This window comes from Colossoma macropomum, unplaced genomic scaffold, assembly GCF_904425465.1.
Source record: "Colossoma macropomum unplaced genomic scaffold, Colossoma_macropomum, whole genome shotgun sequence".
Lineage (NCBI taxonomy): Eukaryota > Metazoa > Chordata > Actinopteri > Characiformes > Serrasalmidae > Colossoma > Colossoma macropomum.
In genome coordinates, this window is record NW_023494800.1 from 36,538,261 (window position 1) to 36,557,863 (window position 19,603).

The 19,603-nt window shown below is 38.9% G+C and overlaps 2 protein-coding genes across 2 annotated transcripts; both read right to left on the minus strand.

Annotated features, from left to right (window-relative positions):
- Window positions 1-330: 330 nt before the first annotated feature.
- LOC118819767 (vitelline membrane outer layer protein 1 homolog) lies at window positions 331-4,436 on the minus strand. The gene is made up of 5 exons (XM_036587671.1): window positions 4,407-4,436; window positions 3,718-3,839; window positions 2,706-2,819; window positions 614-798; window positions 331-470 (listed from the first exon to the last, which is right to left on the minus strand). Exons 1-4 carry the CDS (start codon window positions 4,434-4,436, stop codon window positions 615-617), a joined length of 450 nt encoding a protein of 149 aa, XP_036443564.1. The 3' UTR covers window positions 331-470; window position 614.
- Window positions 4,437-8,664: 4,228 nt separating this feature from the next.
- cunh18orf54 (chromosome unknown C18orf54 homolog) lies at window positions 8,665-18,612 on the minus strand. The gene is made up of 8 exons (XM_036588672.1): window positions 18,487-18,612; window positions 16,301-16,616; window positions 14,236-14,970; window positions 11,683-11,836; window positions 11,420-11,495; window positions 11,133-11,318; window positions 9,186-9,238; window positions 8,665-9,054 (listed from the first exon to the last, which is right to left on the minus strand). The coding sequence occupies exons 2-8, from the start codon at window positions 16,566-16,568 to the stop codon at window positions 8,955-8,957; spliced, it is 1,572 nt and encodes a 523-aa protein (XP_036444565.1). The 5' UTR covers window positions 16,569-16,616; window positions 18,487-18,612; the 3' UTR covers window positions 8,665-8,954.
- Between the last annotated feature and the right edge of the window lie 991 nt (window positions 18,613-19,603).

The following is a 19,603-nucleotide window of genomic DNA, read 5'->3' on the forward strand; positions in this document are numbered from 1 at the left end:
CTGCAGACTGGCAGGGTCACCTACAGAGCAGCGCTGGTAGCTGTTAATGAAGTGATGCTCTTTTTATTTGAGGGTCCCATTTCAGAGGGACGATTTCAACCACTACCCTGTAACTCAGTTCCAAGGGGCAAGAAGACACTCAAAAACAAGGGGTAGGGGTAAAAAAAGTATGCAGAGAAACAGATGGACTACAGTCTGTAACTGTAGAACTACAGAGTGAAACTATATGGTCAGTGGAGCTGATCAAATGGACAATGAGTGTAGAAACAAGGAGGTGGACTAAGTGTATTTGATGATTTACAGTGTTGATCATAGAAACACATCAGTTACATTTTTAGTATGTATTTTTCTCATATTTATTCAGAATAATTTTGGACAGCACTGTACATTTGGAGAAAGAGAGGCGGAGAGATGGTCCATCATGTTTTCATCTTGGTACACATCGTTTTGGATCAAATGACGGGCGGCACCTGGAACACACAGAACAGAAAGACGTCCTGTCAAACTGTTGTTCCGTATAAATCAGGGTTCTATTGGTGTGAATAACAAAAGGCATTCAGTGCCTTAAAAAACCAACAGATATTTAAAATATTTCAGCTGAAATTCTTTGTACCTCAATCGCAGCAGAAGAACTTAACGTCGTTGAGAGCGGTGTCGTCTCCTGACCCTTGTGGTGCCTCTACTTTTGTCTGGATGCCGCAGATCCCCTTTCCTGTGCAATACTTACTCCAGTTGCCCCATTCGCCCCAGGACGTGCCCCAACCAAGAAAATCTACGTCAACTCCGCTGCATTGGAACCTGGCAATGATTTAGATCAGATTACATCTATGACATGATTTAAAACTGGAGCAACGAGGCTAACAAAACCAACTCTAGAGCTCAGCAGTCACAGAAGTCGTCCAGATCATTTCTGTAAAAAATACATCACCAAAGTTTCATTCAGCCACATCCAGGTCTTCATTAAGGTGGCACAGACTTTTTGATGTGGTTTAGGACACAGTGTGACTTACTGTGAGCTATAAAAATGAATAAAATTACCAGCAACAGGGTCTGTGTTCACAAATAACAAGGAGTAGTTGGAGTGCTGATGTAGAATCAGTATTTCTGATGGACTTTCATGAGGACTTTCATCCAAGATCTGTCCTGCTTTGTTAAATTCAGCCCTGGTATTCATCACCAGTAGCAGTGAAGTTTGGTTCATTTTTATAGCTCACAGTTGTACCGAACTCTCAACCTGGATGCAGTTTGACAGGGTCGAAGTTTTGATGATACGATCTGGTCAAATTTTGCTCCTTCAGTTTAGACTTGGAGATCTCAGATTAAGATCGCAGATGTTATCCCAGTCCAAACATCTTTAGTTTAGAACTGGAGTTTGCTAACAAACACTGGAACTCAGTAGTCACCCAAATAGCTCAAACTGTTTCTGTGAAAACACATCCACAATACTTCTCTCATCCCACCCAAACCTCATCCGGGTCTTCATTAAGATCATGCAGACTTGTAGATGTAGTTTAGGACACAGCATGACTTACTATGAGCTGTAAAAATGAACAAAATTTCACAGCTACAGGCAGCCATTTCAGACATCAACAGGGCTGGTATTCACAAAGCAGGATAAGATTCTCCTTATTTATGACTCATCGTCACAAATACTGATTCTAGAAACTCCTGAGGTGGTTTGTGAATACAGATTCTGTTGTCTGAGTAGCTGCCTGCAGTTTTATTCAATTTTATACATCGCAGTGAGCCGTACTGTGACCTGTCTGCTCAACCTTAATGAAGACCTGGATGAGGTTTGGGTGGGTTAAGAGAAGTATTGTGGAATGTAATTTTACAGAAACAGTTTGAGCTATTTGGGTGGCCACTGAGTTCTAGTGTTTGCTAGCAAACTTCAGTTCTAAACTAAAGAAGCAAAATTTGGACTCTGTCTCAAGCAATTGACTACATCTGGGATAAGTGTATCTGTGTACCAATTTTTTTACCAAACCATTCTTTTTAGGTCTAACTGTACACTTTAAATGAGTTTTAACAGTATGCTGCATTCACCTTCCTCGAGGAAAGTGGCATTTTGATCTATTTTTTGTGAATCGTTTTCCAATTTTCTTCCCAATTTAGTCATATCCAATTCCACCTGCTAGTTATTGTGGGATTCCCCCACTCACACGATACCACCAGTGCAAGGAGGATAAAGGCAAACACAAGCTTCAAAGTGCTGCTAACACAACGTCATTGGACAGCAGAGTGCGCTCAGAGCTTTCCGCCAGTTCTGTTACGTCAGCTAACAGACATCTGCGCTGGCTAACATCACGCTAAGTGATGAGGGAGACAAGGGGCTATCCTACCCACCCAGAAAGAGCAAGGCCAACTGTGCTCTCTTGGACTCCTGGCCGTGGAGAGCTGTAGCATCACCAGGGATCAAACTCGCAATCTCCTGATGACAGGGCCATTGCTCAGACAGTTGCACCACTCAGGAGCAGAAACTGTCATATTTTAACCTTTAACCTCATAAATATTAAAATAAAAAGTCTAGTCAAGACAGCGTATGGCATAAATGAAAATAAACACAACGTAAACTCACTAATGATGACCATTAAATTGAGGAGGACCACCCCACTGACCTTTTTTCTGTGAGTGTAGACAGTCAAATAGACAGTAGTGGGGTTTAAGATTATGGAAGGTCTTGAATACAAAATTATGGTCATTACCTTATGTTGTTTGCAGCTGTATCGTCACCATCTTCTTGGGGACCTTCAACACGGAGCTGAAAAGCCATCAGCATCCCAGATGGACAGTATTTCGGTCCTTGCCACGAACCCCAGCTGGTAAAAGAACATAAAGACAGATAGCACTGATGTTTCCACAAAACCCTGGCGGTCATTGTAGAGACCTACTTACATTTTACAGCTAATGTTCAAGAACTCTTTCACCTTATGGCGGGGAGATCATGGACATACTGTGTCTGCTATTTGAAAACTCAGCACTAACGTAATATCTGTAACCTGTAGCTAGCTGGTTAACTAGGCTGAGCTCCCGTTATGAATCAGCACTGTCATATTTGCAGACACTAGAAATTTCTCACGTCTTATTGCTAACATCTCATTTTATTCCTACAGTTAAGGTGGGTTGTTAGGCATCGCTCTTTCTCATAAATGAAGTTAATCGCTTACAGCTGGATCCTGTAGCAGGTGGCTAACACAAGTAGGAAACAGCATCTAGCTAAGCTACAAACAACAGCGTAATAAACCTTCATAACAAGCCCCAGGAACACATTTAGAAAAGCTTAAATAAGCTGCTTGCTGGGGGTTTGGTCTGGGACTCTGAGGAGTGGGGAGATCAGTCTCTCTGAGAAGGAGAGGAACGTGAGTAGCTGTACACACTGCTAACTCTGATTGGCAGATCTGATGCCAAATTTAGTCATGGCAGGAAAATAGTAATTTAAAAAATCTCTCAACAGAAATGACCAACAGCATTTTTTCTCTGCCAGAGTAAAATTATCACAAAAACTATAGATAATAGAAGAAAATCTTGAAATTGAGTAGACAGTGGCTTTAAGGAAAAAAATCAGCCCAAATAATCTCAAACTCAACTCAAATTTGTTTATATTTTTGGTTAATGGTGAGATGTATAGTTAAGTACAGGCTGATATATTGCACTAAACCATACTTACACTGTAATATAGAAAATTTTATTTTAAAAGATCATTTGTAAGCCACTCACCTTCCTGTTTCAGACTTCACTGTGGCGAAGTCTGAATTCCATTCTATGCCTGTGGGGGTGTTGACACAGTGCAGACGAATTCCATTCAAGGCAGTGTCGTCTCCGTCTATTGGTTCTTCAACCTAAAAACACATCACTCATTACTGCACTCACATCACTCTACTGCATTTACATCACTCCTTACTGCATGCACAACATGCAGGGACATAATTCTTTACTTCATTCACATCAGTATTTACTGAATTCACGTCACTCTTTACTGGATGCACATCACTCTTTACTGCATGCACATCACTCTTTACTGTATGCACATCACTACTGCATTCATGTCACTCTTTGCTGTATGCACATCACTCTTTACTGCATGCACATCACTCTTTACTGTATGCTCATCACTCTACTGCAATCACGTCACTCTTTGCTGTATGCACATCACTTTTTACTGCATGCACATCACTCTTTACTGTATGCACATCACTCTACTGCAATCACGTCACTCTTTACTGTATGCACATCACTCTTTACTGTATGCACATCACTCTACTGCATTCATGTCACTCTTTGCTGTATGCACATCACTCTTTACTGCATGCACATCACTCTTTACTGTATGCACATCACTCTACTGCAATCACATCACTCTTTACTGGATGCACATCACTCTTTACTGCATTTATGTCACTGTTTACTGCATGAGCATCACTCTTTACTGCATTCATGTCCCTCTTTGCTGCATACACATAATTCTTTAGTGCATTCATATCACTCTTCACTGTGTGCACATCACTTTGTACTGCATTCACGTCACACTTTACTGCATTCATATTACTCTTTCCTGCATTCACGGGCCTCCTTACTGCATTCATATCACTCTTTACTACATTCAAATCACTCTTTATTTCACTTTTTACTGACTATACATTTAAACCATGCTTTAGGTATAGTCCTAACAATTGCTTAAGTTAACTTCATTACAACATAAGTTTTTGTAATTTGGAAATGACCAACAGCAATGTAGAAGGGCTGTATGAAGAGCTGTCCAGACCCATTTATATTTAGTCAGGACTCTGATGACTGAACGTAACGCACGTTTCAGCTGTCCAGTCACCCTTTTGGCAGCACTGGACTATTGATTTCCCAGCAGAGTTGCTGTTTTGAGACCTTGAATGAGATCAGCAGTGACACTGAGATCACAATGCAGAGGTTACTAGTTAGATAAGTCCAGATGAGTCAGACGAGTATGAGTACTGTGCTGTAAAAAAATAACTGTTGTTGCCAGACAGTTACTGTAATTAATATTTACAGCACTTATACTGTAATGTATGTTACATTAAAGATATATTGTACTGTATTTTTACTAGACTACACATTGACAGCAGTATATTACTGTAATCAACATTATCCCTTTTCTGAATGTTATATAATGATAAAATGAAAGACTTAAAGCAGGAGTCAAAAATCTTAACCAAATAAATGAATTGTTTAATTTCAGCTATTCTTTCAGATGCTGACAGACTAACAGGCCTTCACTGTTAGGCTTTAAGTTGGCATGTTTAAGACACTTCTTGTGAATAGACTTTATTTTAGGCCTCAAAACTCTTTATAAATGTGCTTTTTTCTTTGGCGATTTTAGACAAAGTATTAATGGAGGTGTGCGCTTAACCAGAAAATCATTCTGAAATGTACAGCATTTTTTGCAACCCTGTTACCAATCTTTAGGAAGATGTAGGATATAAATGTGTCAATTAAATGTATTATTTTTTAGCAAGAAATACAGATATTTATTAAATGCTTTTAGATTTTTTTCAAATAAATAATAAAAAACCAAAGTTTTCTTTGGATATTTCTATATTTCTTATTTATATTACTTCAAAGTGTCTAGAGTATTTTTTTCTTTCTAAAAAAAAAGTGCAGTCCCTTACATACAGAGATTTCTCCAGATTCTCTGAGTCTTTTAATGTTATTTTGTACCGTAGATGATGAAAAGCAGAAGTTCTTTGCTATTTTATGTTGAGAAATGTTTTTCTTGAATTGTTGCTCTATTTGATTGTGCAGTCTTTCACAGAGTGGTGAACCCCTCCTCATCTTTACTTCTGAAAGACTCCACCTCTCTGAGATGCTCTTTTACACCCAATCATGTTACTGACCTGATGCTAATAAACCACCAGGTGTTTTTTTGGCATTACACAACTTCACCAGCCTTTTGTTGCCCCTATCCCAACTTTTTTGGAAAGTGTTTTTGGCATCAAATTCAAAATGATCAAATATACAATAAAATTTCTCAGTTTCAACATTTGATATGTTGTCTTTGTAGCATTTTCAATGAAATATGGGGTTTAAATGATTTGCACATCATTGCATTTTGTTTTTATTTACATTTTGCACAGCGTCCCAACTTTTTTGAAAATGGGGTTGTTTATAAATGTATATGTCTGTGTGTCTGATAGATAGATAGATAGATAGATAGATAGATAGATAGCAGAGTTATGGTTGAGCTGAGAATGAACAACCAAATAATATCTGCAACAACAGCAGCCCTGTGGTCAGAAACTGACCAGTGATGATTTGGTAGAGGAGGGGTGAAAACCCAAGCAGCCACAGATGGACTACAGTCTGAAACTGTGCACCTACACAGGGACCTATAAGGAGGGTGTTTCCAATAATAAGTGACCAGTCAGTGTAGATACAAGGTCAGTGCACCTTCTGGTAATTCTGTGTGTCAATTTGTATAAATAATCAAAGGGACCTCAAACAGCACTAAACCACCATCCATTGTGTGGGGAAAAGGGAGTGTGTGTGTGTGTGTGTGTGTGTGTGTGTGTGTGTGTGTGTGTGTGTGTGTGTGTGTGTGTGGTGTGTTTTGTTTGTTTGTTTGTTTTTTTTAGGTTATTTTCTTGGTTGATTTTTTTATAGTTATGATTTAATTGATACATTATCATGTCACTATTTTATCATTATTTCTAGTTTTAGCATTGTTTTCTATTTTACCTTTTTTTCTTATCCCACTCAGTTGTTTTATTTATTTATTTTCATTACTAATCTGCTTAATAGTTTTATTTGATTGCATTGATTTGTTTGGTCATTAATCTTATTTGTCTTAACACTTCCAATTATTTGTTTTATGTACTGTTTCAATAATAATGTTTGGTCTTATGCTTTAATTTTACTATCACAAATCATTTTTACTCTTTTCAATCCAATGTTTTTGTGTAACGCTCAGCTACAGTGTGAATGAGGGTCAGCCTAAATGTGCTTCGAGAGTAAATAAAGGTTGACACTTCCCTTCAAACACACACTAAAGAAAAAAAAGCAGATTTCATTGAAACTCTCAGTTGATCTAATGAAGAGTGGCGCCCCTTTGAAATGTGCTGGGTTCTCCTAGACACAGTCTTTGTGTATTGTGTATGTGAGGTGGTCAAAATGTTGAGGTGATTTGTTCATAATATCAGCAAATTTCCCACTTCATGAGAAATGATCACATTGAGATGAACAAAACATTCATTTTTAATGAGAATATATAAAATGTATTTTTAGAAAGTCACTCCTTAGGATGAAAGACTAAAAAAGTACTAAATAAAGACTAAAAAGGAAAATAATATAAAAGGAAATGGCTCTTAGGCACAAACTACAAAGCTGAAATTTAAAAATTGGTACCGCCAGACTCAGAACAAGTTAAATTGCAATAATATTACAATTTGTGGATATTTATGAGATTTTTTGAGAGAAATTATTGTTTGAGGTTATATTTGGAAATTTTCTGTGTTTTCCCAAAATTCCTGACTTTGACGAATGTTAGAGATGTGAAACAGGAGGGTTATTACATTTTCAGATTAGTTAGTAGGCAGTTTAAATTTTATGCTAAATTGGTTAGATTTAATGCCAAATTTGATCATTTAAAATCAAACAGCATTTGTTCATTTTAATTGTTGTAAATGGGTTAATTACATTTTATTTTATATGTTTGTGATCTCCCTTCTGAACTGCTGGGACACTCAAAGCTGTACTGAAAATTCTGTTCCTCAAACATTGGAGTGTGCTGAAATCTGGGAACTCGGCTCAGGTTGCCAAATAGGTCAGGGTCCGAAAGAATATTAACACTGAGGAAACCGAGGACATTAGTCCATGACCTGTAGTTCAAAAAAATAAAACACATAAAATGTCATAATTTTTTCACAGGCCAAATTTTTTTTTTTAAACCATAATTGTGCTTCAAAGTGTTAAAATCAAAACTTTTTCATACTTGTATATCACAGCTGTCGGAACAAAACCTCCTATCTACATTTTTGTTTTTCAGTTTTTGACATCATTTGAAAATGCCTGTTGCCCTTTACATTGTGTGTAAATTTCATGATGAAATTTACTTGGACAAAAATTTTACAAAATTTACAAAATTACAACTTTTACAAATTACTTGGACAAAAAGTCTGGTGCCAGTGACTTACATTAAAAGTATGTTTTTTTTTAATGTGCTATTGTGTCCTAGATGGTTGCTAAGGTGTTGTTTGGTCATTGCTATGGTATCCTAGAGGGTTGCTAGGTTGTTGCTTGGCCATTGCTATGGTGATGACCTACATTAAAAGTAAAATGTTTTTTCATTCTCCTGTAAAGTTAGTATTATTTATTACTATTATAATATTATTTTGGAAATACAAGGTTTTGTTCCAACAAGCAAGATACACACACACACACACACACACACACACACATACAGATATATATGATCCTCCCTTCCTCTGTCAGACAAAAAACATAAACATAAAACATATAAAATGCCAATTTTTTCTTGTTTTGTTTTGTTTCGAAGCCTCTGCCCAAGACTTGTAGATTGTCTCACTTGTTTCTACCGTCACAACAATATATCATTATTTGTTTCTTCTATCACTGATCATAACTGCCCTTTAGCCCAAGACAGAACTTATAAACCAGCTTCAAAAATCAGCACCAAAAGACAGGAAATAAGACTTTATTGTGAGAACTAATTATATTTTATTGGTATCATGACACATATTTTGTGCTTGAGAACTCATAAGGCACTGCAGATACAATAATGTCACGTTGTGCTGTTTCTTCATTTTGGCAATTTTATGACTTCACTCTTTTGCAGCTCTTTATCTGCTTTATTTAGCAGTGCAGGGCAGCAGGACGGCATGTCGTGACTCCTCCTCTCTAACACCCCTGTGTCTAATCAGCAAACCCTTCATCAGTTCCATCAGGGAACGTGTGAAAGACACAGGCAGTTAGCTTTGTCCAGCATCCCCCCTCTGCTGCAGTTCTCTGGTCTTTTTCTCGTTCATTTCATCCACGAGGCTTTTCAGTCTTCCGAGGTGATGCAGAGCTCTAACATCACAACAAGAACCAAAAATAAGGTCAGCAAGTACTGCATACAGACGCAAGGTAGTGTTTACAGCACTGAAATGCTCTTATACAGTGTAACGGTCTGAGTTAATGTTATTATAGAACATACTGACCTCTGTAACGACTCCCCACCAGGAGCTGAATCGTCAGCATCTGGTTGAGGAACCTGTGAAAAGAACCAAAGAACGTCCTTAGATGTTATAGCTATGTTCACACTTCAGGGGCCGTATTACAGAAACTTCCTCTCTTTCTGTCTGACAGGTCAAGATAAGATTTTTCACAAATTCATATTACAGAAGCAAATCTGACCTTAATTTAGGAATCTTATCTTATCTTACAGCATCGTATCTTATCTCAAGTTAGGAAATCTTAACTTTCTCGACTGAAGTCGACAATCAACTGTCGTGTCTGTTACCTAGCAACCACCCATACATGCACAGCTGAAACGTAAACATGTAATCAAGTTAGTTAGTCAGACAGCTGACGTTAGCTACCGTTACTGAGATTAAAAAAGGTCAAACAAAAAGTGTGATAAACTGTAAGTTGTGAATACTGTGAGAGCGCCCCCTGCTGTTTATCAGAGCGTCGTGTCTCCAGTTTCAGTCTCCATTTCCCAAACGCTTTAGCCGAGCGTGCTTACGTTACTCCTCCTAATAAACAGACACACGTTCAGCTCCGTCTCCTCATTATTCACCACCATCACTGTAATATTTCATCATCAACATTAACACACGAAGGTGATCAGAGGGGCGGTGGAGATCGAGTCTGCAGCGTCTGAGATCTTTAAAACGCAGAGTTAGAAAAGAAAATCATCTCACAGTGAAAGCAGCGTTTTACAGTAGAAATAAATGGAGCTCATTATGCTGGTAGTGAACTATGCTGCTGACTCAGCTGCCTAAAAACCATAGAAACAGACCTTAAACAGAAGTGAGGACCCTGTTGGGGTTCATCCTAAAGTTAAGAGAATATTTAGGATAATTTGACGACTTAGGATGTTTCTGTAAAACCGTTTTCTTAACTGGAAATAAGATTATAGACTTAAGACCTGTTGTTCTTTAATGGCTTCTGCCCTAAATGCAGTCTTAACTGAAGTTACCATGACAACAAAGCAGATAAGATATGATCTCTGACTGAATTTTCTGTAATATGGCCCCAGATTTTCTAACAGATGAGCACTTGTGTACGCTGCTCTAGGCAAAGACGGACGCTTCATATAGACCAAAACTGCAATTACTGCATTTGGCCTTTGTATGGCAGTGTAGTAACTAGAAAAGGGAAAGTTTGTAAACAGGCTTTAAGTTGGCTTAACAAATCCAGCTAATAACGCTTCAAAAGTCAAAGCAGTTGCAGAACAATGCTGATTGTTTTTGATGACTTAATTGGGTTTATATAGTAACTCCACGTAGTTGCTATGGTGTTGCTACGACGTTGCTATAACATTGCTATGGTATCCCAGGTGGTTGCTGAGGTGTTGCTTGGCAGGTGCTGTGGTATCCTAGATGACTGCTAATGTGTTGTTAGGCCACTGCTATGGTATCCTAGAGGGTTGTGAAGCTGCTGTTAGGCCACTGATATGGTATCCTAGATGGTTGCTGAGATGTTGCTTGGCAGTTGCTATGGTATCCCTGGTGGTTGCTAAGGTGCTCCTAGGCAGTGGGTTGCTAAGGTACTCCTAGGCAATTGCTATGCTATCCCAGGTGGTTGCTAAGGTTTGACTGTCATATATGTGGCATATGACATGTGTCCCAACACATGTGGCTATAGAGTGTAAACTGAGTGTCGACTAAAAAGTAGAAGCATAAGCTTTATATATTATGTATGTGAAATGAGTTTCAGGTTGTTGATTGTGTTTGAAAAAACAAGCCAAATTGGTTAAAAAAGCACAAGCAACCTATTTGGGTTTAAGCTCCATGATCACGCAAAGTTTTATTGTTCTAGTTCGAAAGCTGCGGCTGTATGTGGAGTAGGGTTGCAAATTTCTGGCTGTAGAATAATAAGAAGAAGAAAAAGAAAAGAAAAACATCAAGCTGACTTTTTCAAGCCATTTTAATTACATCTACCTCCTTAAACTCCTTGTTCGTCATCTGAGTCAGTGGGTTTGGTACGCTAGCCATGCTGTGTGGCTTGGCTTCTTTTTGCTGCGTCACCCTCTGCTCCACGGCCTGAAGGCTAAACAGCATCTGCTTAAGGGCCTCAACAGGTCCATGGTGCTTCCTGCTGCTGTAGCCTGATGAGGAACCTATGGACTGAGTGGGAAATGTGGATTTAACGTGAAGCATCATGAAGCCGTGAAGATGCTGATAAAAGAATCTATGAAATGTCCAACATTTAACTGAATTCTGATTACCTTCTCTGTTGCATCCTTCTGAGATTCTTCAGTGGTTAGTTGTTCTTCAGGGTCCCCTACTGGTACCGGAGACTTGCTGTGAAAAATAAAAGTAAAATGTCTGCTAACTTGTCATAAAAAGGTGTACCTACTGGACCTGGATTAGTTTTACCTGCGAAGGTACTGTAATTAAGTCATCAGCAATGAGATCATTTTAATCCAGTATGAATCTGCAGTGTGTTTAGTTTTTACAGTCTGACAGTAATAATTGCGGCGTGGCTCACAAGGTCACTGGAGGATTGTCCCAGGAGCGGTCAGCCTCCAGAAGCTCTGTGCTTTCTGGACTGCCATGCTGTTCCTTGGCTGCACCACAGAGACCAAGAGACGGGGAGTTCAACACCTGCTCCGCCCTCTGGATCAGAGAGCCAATCCTGTCGCCTAAGGAAAGACACACAGCCAGTCAGTGAGTGGGCTGGAACTGTACTCAAGTAAATGACATTCAGTGAAAAACCAAACGTCATTTGGCCAGACACACAAAGCATCTTAGGAAATAAAAAGCTGGTTTCTCAAAACCAGATTAAGGCAAATCCTGGACTAAAATGAATTTACAGTGGTGATTCGCAATTGGCACTACAATTTAGCCTAAGACTAGGCTTAATCCATGTCTAGGGAACTGGACATATCTTCTTACTTTGAGACAGAAGATAAAAGTTGAGAAGTTGAAATTGTCATTTTGTTTTTACAATATGCTCTTTAAAATATGCGTATAATAATTTTCTTAATCTAATTATAGGCTCACATTTATCTAATACTGAAAGATAAATCCCTGTCTATGCTGTAGAATTTAATGAATATAGACAGAATTCATGACAAATAATGTAATGGCCTATTAAAAAACATGAATAAATGGTTAAGATGTAAACAGAGCGGTTCAGAGTGGTTTGGTGTGAAACACTCTGTTCTAGAGAAACTTACCAAGTCAGAACCAGACGTCCACCTCTAAAAGCTCCCTCACAGAAAGTTCCTACATGAAATGGTTATGAATTCACTGCCTGATGACTGAGACATTTACCGTACTTACCATAATTTTTCCATCATCAACATTCCATATAAACTCAGAAGACTCGTGTAGGTTCACTGGTGGTTCTGGATAGTAAATAAAATGTCTATATTTGTGTTGTAGTCATGGCGACCCCTGGTTCCTATCACCACCACTGTAAAGACATCTGAACCATTTCACACCAAACCACTCTAAATCACTCTGTTCACAGCTCAACAATTACAATGTGCAGGAATTTCATAAAGTCGGTGGAATTCCCCTTTAAGTATTAGTTGTTTTAGTTTTTTGTATGGAAAACCTTCGGGAGGACGGTTCACAGATGAAAGGTGTAAATGTAGGTTGTAGGAACAGGCATAGCTGCCAGGCTCAGAAATGTCTGATCGAGCCCAGTCAATGCCTCTATGACAAGACCAGAGAACCAGTGGAATTTTAACTGCTTAAAAGAGCAGGAATCAATGCCTTCAGTGATAATGTTACAGCGTATTGCCCAAAATTGTTCCAATATGATGAAACTTTCACATTTTAAATAACTAGCAAGAATTTGTAAAACATTAAGAAATGTTAGATGTGTCCAGAATGATGAACAGAGCTATGTAGCAAAATTAGGGCCTACATATTTTGTTGATTTTCAAAGTGAAAATAAGTAAACACATCCTCTAACTTAAATATAATTTTTTTTCTGCTAATAAACAGGAATTGTGCAATAAAATGTGCAGAAGTGTGTTCTATGTAGAGGATGGGTTAACGTATTTTCCTATTTGCCTATAAAACATCATTTGACCGGGGCACCCAAACTTTTGCACACAATTGTATGTGTGGAATATCCAGAAGTTCCTACAAAATCCAGTATGTTTCATATTTCATGTGTCATAGGTGATCACATATCAAGGCCTAATAACTTTTGATTGTTCTCACAATAAAACAAATACTGAATATAAAATAAAACCAGCTTTATAATTATGTTGTATAAACTGTTATTGAATACATTAATGGTGTTTATTAATATGACAGTATTAATAATGATTCCAAACTTACACAAAAGTCTCAACACCCCTGGTCAAAACATATATTAATGTTTTGTTGACGTTCCAAGTGAAAGTTAACCCTCTACTGCACCTACAATGTTGTACAATGTTGCTTCTAGGCAACAAACATTTCTGCAAATTCTCCTAACAGCAAAAAAACATGATACTGAATGTTAAAAATGAGGTTTAAATGTGCCCAATAACAAGTACATGCTTTTTATTTACTTATTCAAACTCTTCCCTTTCTTGTTAACCCTGTCATTGTCTTTAACTATGTATAAATGTTATTGCAAAGTGAGGAAAATGAGTTTGTTGCCCTGAGGCAACATCATGCAAAAGAGGGTTAATACATCCTCTACAGAGAGCATTTTTCTGTACATTTTAGTGCATACTGTTTAACATATTGGAAAATGAATAAATCACACAATATAAAATGTGCCATAACTCTTGCACAGGGAACATTTTTTGTTTTCTCCAATCTGTCATTTTTGCATTAAAGTGGGCAAAAGTGTGCTTTTTGTAGAGAAAAGGATATTTTTATCCAGTAATCACATAATTTAACCAGTGGTGCCCAAACTTTTGCACATAACTGTATGTCATCTCTCTGAATTTCTCAGTGAATGGTAAAATCAAATGGCCATGAAACACACTTTTAGAGCCTGAACATCTGGAGAAGCTGTAATGTAGGCAGGTAAGACTTGAGACTTTATATCATATTCATAATGAAGATAAACCACTTTCAGCCCACCGACCTCTGAAAGGTTCCCCCGTATCATAGATGGCGCGTCTGCTTTCTCCGCTTTCGGCTGCTGCTACGGTCTCTGCAAACTGCAGCCTCAGCTCCCTGAGTGCGTCCTGGTTGCTGCCTTTTTTGTGACCTTTAAGGTCCTGCTGACCTTCATCAGCGTTTTCCTCCAGCTCATTGACCCAAGAGGGAACGGCTGGAGCACCAGACGTAGTTTCTGTTGGAATGTCACATTCCCTGAGCCAGGCGGGATACCTCAGGTCAGGAATGCTAGTCACCCCAGAAAAGTCCATCTCCGACTTGTGACTCGTCATCCATCTGGGGAGGTGGTGGGATGCCAGAGAGCCTGGAGTATCCCTTTTTGTGGTCAGAAAAGAGCTGGGAGGGAGCTTTCCAGGAATGGTTCTTGACCTGCCTGACAGCAAGTCATCCACACGTAGTGGCCTCTCTTGTCCAGAAGCTCTTAAAGGAGTCCTCAGTGCAGGGGGTCGATGGAATGAACTTCTTGGAGCACGACTAGGCCTCAAACGAGACCAGGAGCTAGAGTCAAAGCTGCGTCCTAGCGGGTAGTGTCCAGACTGGGATAGGAAGGCTGAGGTCCGAGTCACGGGAAGCGAGCCGTCGGAGGGCAGCAGCAGGAGGTCGTCGGTGGTCACGCTGAGATGGTCGGAGTCTCTGTGCTTTGGGCCGGTGGGAAGCTTCAGAAAGTCCAGCTCTTTTTCCGTCAAGCTCTCCTTCAGCACTGCAACAGGAACGGCATGAAAGAACAGACATAAACCACTAACAATCCCACATATAGAAACAGGATGGTAACAGCTGATTCACAGATTGTAGACTGTAATTTCTCTTGAAGCGACAGTTGGAACTTCCCCCCCTTACCCCAAAAAGTCATCAGGAAAGACTTGTTTGTGTCTGAAGTTTGCTTCATTAGTTTTAGATCTGGAGCTACAAGGCTAACATTGCTACATGTAATGGTCGCTTATACCGGGCACTTTATAAAGGAGACCGGTCACTGTTGGGGAAAATGACTAGAAAGCTCGTAATGCTCATTATGGCCTCTTTTTACAGCACGTGTCAGGTTCCAGCCCTTGCAGGTCAAACACTGCAGACTTCAGCACACTGCCTTCAGCTCACAGCATTTTGGCCCGGAAGGTCCCCAGTTTGACATACCTGGTTTACAGGGAAAGTCCCGCCCTTTAATGAGGTGAGCGAACCAGCTGGCTCAGTGATCATATTTCAGATGGCAGTTTTGCCTTCAGTTTCAAGTTTTTAGGTCTAAAGAGATTGGTGTGGTCTTGTATGACTGGAAATAACTGCCTGGTGGCATTGCCAAGATAGCCGCCAAGTGGACAGACTTTCCTACAAGGACTTTGTTATTACTCCACCAATTAGCATCATGCTAACTTCAAGAAATATAAGTATCCATAAGTAGGGATGAATTGTGATTTTTCAGACTGTAACTGACAGCAATATTTTTATAAACTGAGTTTCAGGCCTGATTAATTTTGGCCAAGGAGACCAGAATATCTACCTTTTCTGGCTTGAGCCTTGACCCCTGAAAGTAGTCTGCCAAACTGCCAGTAAGTTGTGGTTGTGATTTACAGGCATTTCACAAGCTCTTATAAGGTTCAGTTTCCTCTCTTAAAACTTAAAACTTAACGTTTTTGCTAATGTACACACTTAAGATGGTTAAGAACATAGAAAATAAAACGTGCCATTACTTTTGCACACGACACATTTTTTCCCAATATGTTAAATTCAGCAAATAATCAGTATTTGTGTATTAAAATGTGCACAAGTGTGTCCCCTATAGAACTTATTTTCACTTAGAAAAACTACATAACTTTTGCATATGCATGTCCATTAGCCTCAACGTTCCAGTACAAAACTGAAGAAATAAACTTCAGACACAAAACAAGTCTGATTATATGTGGGTTAGGTTAAGATTGTCCCACAAAGTCTTGCTTTAACAGCAAGGGTGGTACAGCAGGCGTAGGAACCCGTCTACAAACCAGCCTTCTGACTGCTCAGTTTTAATGCCCCTTTTTAAAAGACTCAATAATGTATTCAACCATCTCTATTTCTGTATCGGTGCAGATGAGGAGTGGCCGGTTCCTTAGGAAGCTCCAGCTGCCCTACGGAGGCCTCCGAGGTCCGCAGGCCCCTCTGGAAATCTGCAATGTAAGCATCCAGTGCTTCAGAGGCCGATTCATAATTTCTGTCTTTGTATTTAATGGTATGGACTGGTTCCGGGTGCAGAGAGCTTCTCATCCGTCCAGAGCTGGCCAGCAGTGAGGTGACGGTCGATTCTGGAGAGAGAAGACCATCCACAGACCCCATGACCCATGCAGTGGAACAGCAGGAATCACCATCATCAGGGCGCTGTAGCTGCGAAACAAAAGAAAAGGATTTATTTTAAGTATTTTGAAGAAGAAACAGGGAACCGAGGCAGCCCTACAGACTGAAAACACAAACGTAATTGGGATGTGTACCTACTTTTGCTTAGAACATCAACAAAACTGTTATTTGACCAGCGCCACCGTGCGCCCCACCTTGTTTTGCATACGTCTGTGTGTGTGTGTATATATATATATATATATATATATATATATCACTGTTGTCGGAACAAAACCTCGTATCTCCAAAATGGTAACTTTACAGGAGAAGGAAAAAACTTACTTTACTTTTAATGTAAGTCAATGGAACCAGAATTTTTTGTCATTTTGGGGCGTTTCTTTTGGTCCATTCATCATGAGATTTACGCACAATGTAAAGGTCAACAGGCATTTTCAAATTATGTCAAAAAATGGAAAAACAACAAAAATATATATAAAATACAATTTATAGTGTTTTGTTATGTTATTCCATTACTGCAACACATTGACAGCCACTGACGTGTTTAAAAAATCTGAAAACAGAAAAATTAACTTCTTGTTGTTCCATATAGAGCTCCACTTGATCTACTAACTTCAGTGAATACTGTTCATATGTGTAATGATTATGATTGTCAAATATTTACGGACATGATTACTGTCCGTTTTATTCTAAATATTCAGCCAGATGCTGAGCAGTGAGAGATTTAGACTCCTATGAACCTGAATGTGACTGAATGACGTTATCTTCAGTTTCTTAAGTGTTCATCCAGACAGAAGCAGTTTCATTCACTCTAGAAGCAACAAAATACATATTAGTGCCGATTTCCACTCAGCTTCCGTCAATAATTAGTTCTACTGACTGACGCTACTGTTGTCAGCACTAAAAGGAATATTTATTTGAGCTGATATATGAATGTTTTCTTGTCCTAAGAAGTTCAACCAGAACCAGCTTTTCTCCTTTCACATTTATGGCATTTGCTTTTATCCAGAGTGATGTAAGGTTGTAATCAGGTTAAAGAGGCAGGAGAGTACAGTGGTATGTATTTTGCTCAAGGCCTCTTTCTGATGTAGCATGGTGTTCCTGCTCAAGCAGGGAACTGAACCCTGCTCTGATGTGTGATGGGCAGCAGCGTTAGCCACTACACCGCACCAACCCCAGTACAGCACACATACTGACGTGCTAAAGACAGGCCAGCTGCCTTGTGATATTTGTCCATAATGAGGTATGCTGTTTTATTTGCTAAATCAGCGTAAAAAAAGACAATTTAAGTCAGATTTTTTTACCGTCCATCATGCAAAATTCATAATGTCCAAATATCAGAAGTCACATGATCTGTCTTAGCACATGTGGTGTAATTTATATCTCCTGTGTTAAATGGCCCAATGGTGTTTTTTTGGACTGGTTAAGCAGGTCACTACATTGGTAGTGTAGTGAATAACACTGCTGCTGACCAGTGACTTTCAGTGCTGACAAAAGAAGGTCAGTCAGTATAACTACTTACAGAAGTGGACTTAACAAAAGGTTATTTTAGAGTGAATTACAGAGAATTTCTCTGTAATTTTGGGAAATATAGATTTTGTAGCACTATTAAAGCACTGAAATACTCAAGGAAACACCTCAAACTGAATTACTACACACTAGCAATTTAAATGTGAAGCTTATAGTGACCAAAATCTCCCATAGAAAGTTACAGGAGGCAGTAAAGCTGCTCTGTTGTTAATAAATGCCGTTAAACTTATTTAGCCAACTAAAGTATCAGTAATAAACCAACTGAGTAACTTAGTGATGTAGATCAGCCAATAGCATCACAACTACGAAGGTTTACGTGTTATTAAAAGCCCAAACCGGCCATTATGAATACGTTTTAGCGGATAAAGCTCACCGGTCATCGCTTGTGGAGTCATTTATTGTTAAAGCTGTGTTTTTTGTTGTTTACTGGTGTAAACAAACAGGTAAACAGCGCACTAGCAACCGGCTGCTCCGCTCTAACGGCTCCCACAGCCCTGGGTACTGGGCGAGCCCGAGTCTGTCAAAATAAAAGTCCGTGTGGCTCCTGTCCTGAGGAAATGTAGTGAGAGTCTGCCAAAGTTTGGTGTCTTCCTTCCCATCTGATTTGCTTAGAGACATGTCATATAGCTCGTAAATTATTACGTGTATTGAATGTATGTCCATCTATCTATCTATCTATCTATCTATCTATCTATCATTTAAAAAAAAGAGGAGGGGGGGTTCAAGTTTATTTTAAATGTATAAAAGCCCTATTCTTGAGAGTCAAAACATCCCAATGTATTGTTCAACCATGGCTCCTGAGAGTCTCCGTACAAATGTGGCTAACAAATCTTGACCAGTTGGTCTTAAAAATGTTATTTGAAGTGGAGTAACACAGCACATCCAAACCACCATGTTCATAAAAAATAGATAAAACATTCTTCTTTTAATAATGGGGCCGGTTTTCCCACACAGAGTTATTCATGAATATGCCTATGTTTTTGGTAATGTTCTTTCGGCACAAATAAAGCCTGAGACATACAAGCTGCTCTTGAAGGCCTTGACAAAACATGACCATAAACAGACAAATCTTTTCGCAACTGCGCATTAAATTTGTTTTTAGTGCAATGAACAATGGGATCAAAGTTCATAGAGCCACGTAAAGATTAATCTTTACAAAGTTTGACATCGAGATATATAACGACCTCCTTTACTGGGATATTTTCTATTTTGTCCGTTTTTATAGTTCTAAAAGGAAACAACAAATTCTAGAAGACGTGTATATATATATATATATATATATATATATATATATATATATATATATATATATGTATATGTACACACACACATATATATACCTTGTAGACATCGGGACTCCTGGATCACTGTAAAGAAATCTGGGTCTGTAACCATTTTACACCAAACCATACGGAATTACTTTGTTTATATCTCAACCTGAATTATCAACTGAATTATACAGAAATTTTGAAAAATCGGTGGAATTCCCC

Bases quoted from the DNA above. Each gene is read 5' to 3' on its own strand.
- LOC118819767 (XM_036587671.1), bottom strand. From the start codon at position 4,436: ATGAATGCAGTAAAGAGTGATGCTCATGCA. The intron at 2,820-3,717 runs GTGAGTGGCTTA...TTCTTTTACCAG, and splicing joins GTGAAGTCTGAAACAGGAAG to CTGGGGTTCGTGGCAAGGAC. The intron at 799-2,705 runs GTAATGACCATA...AATCATTGCCAG, and splicing joins ACAGCTGCAAACAACATAAG to GTTCCAATGCAGCGGAGTTG.
- cunh18orf54 (XM_036588672.1), bottom strand. From the start codon at position 16,568: ATGGGGTCTGTGGATGGTCTTCTCTCTCCAGAATCGACCGTCACCTCA. The intron at 9,239-11,132 runs GTAGATGTAATT...TTCTTTTCACAG, and splicing joins CGAACAAGGAGTTTAAGGAG to GTTCCTCAACCAGATGCTGA. The intron at 9,055-9,185 runs GTCAGTATGTTC...TTGTGATGTTAG, and splicing joins GGTGGGGAGTCGTTACAGAG to AGCTCTGCATCACCTCGGAA.